This window comes from Asparagus officinalis, chromosome 7 (genome assembly GCF_001876935.1).
Source record: "Asparagus officinalis chromosome 7, Aspof.V1, whole genome shotgun sequence".
Taxonomy (NCBI): Eukaryota; Viridiplantae; Streptophyta; class Magnoliopsida; order Asparagales; family Asparagaceae; genus Asparagus; species Asparagus officinalis.
Window position 1 is genome coordinate 25,163,046 of NC_033800.1, and position 5,647 is coordinate 25,168,692.

Consider the following 5,647-nt stretch of genomic DNA (forward strand, 5'->3'; position numbering starts at 1 on the left):
CCACCTCCTCCGCCTCCGCCTCTGTTGAGGGACGGTGAACCAGGGTTAGGGTTTGGGATCTCTGGAGATGCCGCTTCTTCTACTTCTTCTTCTCGCTCCTCGTCGTCTTCTTCGTTCTCAGGATCCGAGGGCTCCGGATCCAGATCGGTGGAGAAAACGGTCTTGAAGAAATCCATGGCGGATTATGATTAGGGTTAGGGTTAGGGTTTGAGAGAATGACAACGGAGATCGAAGTGGAGACGTCGGTGGAGGGGGCGAAGATCTGAGTATATCCGCTCTCTCCGCTTTGCAATTGCTGAAGAACTCGTAACACGGACTCTAAATTGGGACCCAAACATAATTACGGGCGTTCTTTGTTTGAGGTGCGGCTTTGGGTCAAACTCGTGGGTGTGTAGAAAAGAATGCGTATTTGCGTAGATTCCGGAGCGTATTTGGCTGGGAATTTATACGCGAGTATAAGAAGCGCGGCTACGGGTACACGCATGGAATGTCTTGCAAGGGAAATATTTACGAGGAGGGAACTGTGGAGTGCAAGTCAATGATGCTTCACCCTAAATCCATTCTTAAGATCCCAATTAAAAACTTTTTTGATTAATTAATTCTTACAAAAGATATATGAATGAGTTATGAGCAAGAATGTAAATTACAAGCACAAAATAAATATACACAAAGCAAACTCAAAAGCAAGATATGATCACGGAGTTTGGTCAACCCGACTACGTCTCCGCTTCTCATCTCGAGGAGATCTCCGCTATATCGACACACCCGGTTTGGAAGTTGGAACTTATCTACACATTCGGTTTTCTAGTTCACCGAAAACTTTACAAATCTCTCACAATGTACATACACAAACTACAACCTCAAGTGTTGGTCCTCACGTTTCGCCTCCCTCAAGTGCTCGGCTTTACTACCTCTCACTGGGCTTTACTACCGATGCCACTCCTTTTAGAATCGACTACGTCCTTACCACACACTCCTCTCGGTGTAAATGTGTATTACAAAGTGTTTGGTGGGAAAATTCGAAGATGACAATTAAGAACAAAATATGTTATTCTCTCTAACTGACTTAGATAAAGAATGATTACAACGTCCTTAATACAATTTCTCTCTAACAAACTTTAAAAAAAGAAATTACAATCTTCTCAATCGGTTTCCCGAATTACAAAAGAAAGAAAGATCGACAGAGACCTTCTCTTTGTTTAAATCTGAGTTATTCACTGTAGCGATTAGATGTCTCCCTCGATGTTCGTATCGAGTTTGCTTCTCGTTGACGATCCAAACGTCTCACTTCACTAGAACGGTTGATGGAACTTGCGTGTCAAGTATGAAAAGAACTCTTAATGAGTTTTATAACTCAGTGCGAGTTTTCTTTTAAACTATGTGAAAGAGTTGATTTGAAACCGAAAATTCGGTTAGTAAGCTAAGATCTAAGCTCCAAGACCTCTGTTGCTGATGATGAAAACTCTCTAAGGATGAATGCCGACCTCCTTTTAGATTTTTTGATCTCCAAAAGATCCCCATTTTAAGCCGATTTTTCAGCTATTTATAGGGGATTTAGGGGTGCAACCGCCCCCTAAAATCTCTCCTTAATGGGGTGTAACCGACCCCATTAAGGGGAAATACGGTTTTGAAACCGTTTAGGTTCTGTTTGAACCAGTCAAACGCAAAAAACGCGGGTCCGACCTCTGTGTTCTAATGTTGCAATGCAGGGATGACTTCTGCGTTTTGATGTTGCAACGCATCTTTTGAGCTTTGCGTCTCGTTCTGGGAACGCAGAGGTGAGCTCTGTGTTTTGAGTCTGGAACGCAGCCACGAGCTCCGCATTTTGAGGCTGGAACGCGGCCACTGTTGGAGTTGTAACTTAAATCTTAGGTTTGTAGAAGAAAAGAGGAAAACTTTAGTCCCACATTGGAAAAGAGATGGGAAGATAGGCTCTTTATAAGCCTTCCATTTCTCTCATATGCCTAGAAGAAAACAAAGGTTATACTCCACACCACACACGCGCGCGCCGACCGGGCCGGGTTCGGGTCGGGTCGGGTCGGGTGGCGCGCGCACACGACCTGCGGACACGAATGCAGCTCTGGATTGAGAGGGCCTTTAATCTGCTACATTTTAATTTTCTCTTTTGAACTTTTCTTTTTGCATTAAAAACGTGATTAATATTTTCAAAATTTGTTAAACGGCTAGCATAATTAATAGGCGGAAATTAAGGATCTAAACGGATAGTATTAAAGCGTGTTAACATATTAAAAACGTGGTTAATATTTATTAAAATGTGATTAAGTTTTAAAAACGTTTTAAATGAGAGAGAGATTGACGAATCTAAATGATAGGAAAACTGATGGTATTAACTGGCGAAGTTTATGGATTTTAAATGTGAATAATTAAAACGTGTTAATTACTCTATTGCGGGAATTATGGGCGCAAATGACTCATTGAAATCCTATATAAGAACCTAGCCGCAAGAGCTTAAACACAGTGTGAAAAATACAACGTATTCTCTCTTCTTCTCTGTTCTTCCTCTTCATTTTACTGTTATTACATTTTGTTGGTTCCCTGAAAGTCACGAAGAATTCACAAAGCCTTCTTGAAGCTCGTGCCGGTGAGAAGGAGGTCGCCTGACCGAGGGTCATTGTATCTCCATGAACTTTTGCCGCGTAGCCCTGTACGAGAGGGGGCAATTAGATTCTTGGGACAGTGCTTGCACGCCTCGACCATGAGGCCGTATTTCTAACTTTTATTTACTTTCATTTGAATTTCATTTCTGAACTATAACAGTTATCTGTTTTTATCTAATTTCTATTAACTGTTTAAAACTTAATTCGTGTTAATTACTATCTAAACAGCTCATATTCATAACAGCCACGAGCTCGGCGTTTTGAGTCTGGAACACGGCCACAATCTCTACGTCTGGACTTGAACACTGGGGATGAACACTGTGTTTCCAACTGGAACACTGGGGATGAACCCTGCGTTTTGAACTAGAACGCTGGGTGTGAACCCTGCGTTTGATTTAAAGAGATCGTTGCAAAGATCGTCAGTTTGTAATCTTTGCATTTGGCTCTTTGAAATGTGAGAGTCGTCAGATTATAACTCTTGTTGATGATTCTAAAGGTTGTTGAATTAGAGCTTTCATCGGTTGTTGTGAAGGTCGTCAGATTGTAACATTCATCAATGTACATAAAAGTTTTCAAATTGTAGCATTCTGAAAGCTGCCAAATTATAACTTTCATCATCGGTGTTTGATAGGGATCAGCTATCTGCAATAGTTTTTGGACATCGTACAGAATTATGAAGGTTATTGAATTAGAGCTTTCATCGGTTGTTGTGAAGGTCATCAGATTGTAACCTTTATCAATCTACATGAAAGTTTTTAAATTGTAGCATTCTGAAAGCTGCCAATTGTAACTTTCGTCATCGGTGTTTGATGATCCCAAGCGTACCTAAACTTTATAGGAGTCTCTTGAACAACTGGATGACCGTTGTTGATAATGCAACTGCTACCCTCTACTTTGAATAAGTAAGGGTTAATAGGTTCACTAGTCTTAAATCCGTCGCATGATACGTATAACAACGATTAATGGGGGCACATGCAGTCGTTGCTTAGCGTAATCTCGTACTCTATTTTTCCTAGGGGTGGCAAACGGGTCGGGTCGGGTCATAGTTAACCCGACCCGTATAAGTGTGACGCGACCCGACCCATTTAATAAATGGGTCAACATGATCCGACCCGTTTATTAAACGGGTTACCCGACCCGACCCATATAACCCGAATGACCCGTTTAAGAACTTATGGTGTTTTTTCACCTCCAAAATACAACTTGTAATATAACATCAACGCCTCTGAGTTTGGTTGTTTTGTTGAGCCCATCAGCATTGCTATCTATTCTGTTTAGGACTAATTCCATTGATATCTGATGGCATGACCAATATCTTACCATCATAAATATATATCATGAATATAATAAAATGTTATGATTTTAAATAGATCCTGCATGATAGAAAATTTGATAAACACATAAACTTAACCATACAATAGTTGACAGGAAAAGGATGAAAAAGCAACGCGTTGTACACTTAACCGTTTTTCAACACAAAAAATGCTTCATCATTTACATTATGTATCCCCAGCACGCGTATGTAAACTTAACCAATGCTCTTCTCCCTACATAATGTAAAGGAGGAATGTAACTAAAAACAGCGTCGTATTCGAAATAAGGAAATTACGAATATGCAAATAACTCAGAATAGCAAACTGAGTTCCCATATTTTTTTTCTTGTGCATGTTTCCTTTTCTAAATAGGATCGAAAGAGGGAATGTACTCAAACCTTCAGTAAAGCTTACATTTGAAGAAGGAAAAAAAAAATATTAGGAAGGAAATCAAATAGTTAATAACTTTCTCAAAATACTTGATTTCTTAGACGTTCTTCTACAAATACCCACTATTCCCGTATCATTCTCTTATTCCAACCGAAGAAAATTTACATTTTCACAAACTAGCTAGGCAATATTATGTCTACCATAATCAAGCTCTTCTGCCTGTCCCTTGCCACTCTTTACTTCTCACATGGAGGTCTCCTTCTTCTTCTTTTTTCATTTAATCTTATAATTAATACAATTTCACTATAAGCTAACCATTTTATATATTTTGTGCCTATGTATAGCTTTCGGCAAGTGCGACATCTCAAACATCAAGCTCTCTCAATCTTCAACCGGTGTGTTGGTTCAAGGAAAAATAGAGTACGAGGTTACGCTAAGCAACGACTGCATGTGCCCCCAATCGTTGTTATACGTATCATGCGACGGATTTAAGACTAGTAAACCTATTAACCCTTACTTATTCAAAGTTGAGGGTAGTCGTTGCATTATCAACAACGGTCGGCCAGTTTTTCAAGACTATCCTATAAAGTTTAGGTACGCTTGGGATCATCAATTTGATTTGAGGCCTGTTCAGTCTCAAGTCGACTGTTGAGTTTTATGTTTTTATTGTGGTGGAGAAATTATTAGCCTCAAATGTTGCTGTAGCTGTATCGTCGGACTTTGGTTTTGTTTTAGATGAGAATAAGATTTCAACAATATTGTTTTACTTGTCTAATGAATTGAATTCGAGATCTTTTTTCGCTGGTGATGGTGTTGTCGTACGTGTTGCGCTCTTTTTGCACTCCATCGCCCTTTATGTCCGGCTTCAAGTTCATCCTCTTTCACGTTATAATATAGTTTGTAGGCGTCAAAAAATGCTAATAGATATCCCAAGCATAGAGAAGATCACTCAAAAATTCACAAGACCAAGAAAAGGATTTCATACTGTTTTGGAAATCAAAACAAGTATGAAGCTGTCCTCCAGCGAGACAAGTCTTTGCTGTTCTCTGCCCAGCGGACAGTCTTCGCTGTCTGCAGGAGACAGTGTTGAAAATAGTCAAAACTACATTTGTAACATGCCTACACGTACGCATTAACTGCAAAGGGAGGGGAAACTTATTCGAAAATCCACGTGGATAACTGCCAAAACACAACGGAGTTTAAGATACTGGAAAAGCTTACAGCGGGAACTGCCATTCTTCTCGAGCACCAGAATTTACTTGGTCGTCGGGGGCTGACGCCGAGACAGCAAATCTTACCTGTCTCGCGGGTCGAGAACAGCAAACG

At 40.1% G+C, this 5,647-nt stretch overlaps 1 protein-coding gene across 1 annotated transcript in view; it reads right to left on the reverse strand.

Annotated features, from left to right (window-relative positions):
- The window catches only part of LOC109849545 (BSD domain-containing protein 1), a 1,786-nt gene extending 1,452 nt beyond the window's left edge, over positions 1-334 (reverse strand). The window contains 1 exon segment of the mRNA XM_020419388.1: positions 1-334. This exon segment is cut by the window's left edge and continues 1 nt beyond it. Within this exon segment, the coding sequence (XP_020274977.1) occupies positions 1-176 (176 nt within the window). The 5' untranslated portion in view covers positions 177-334.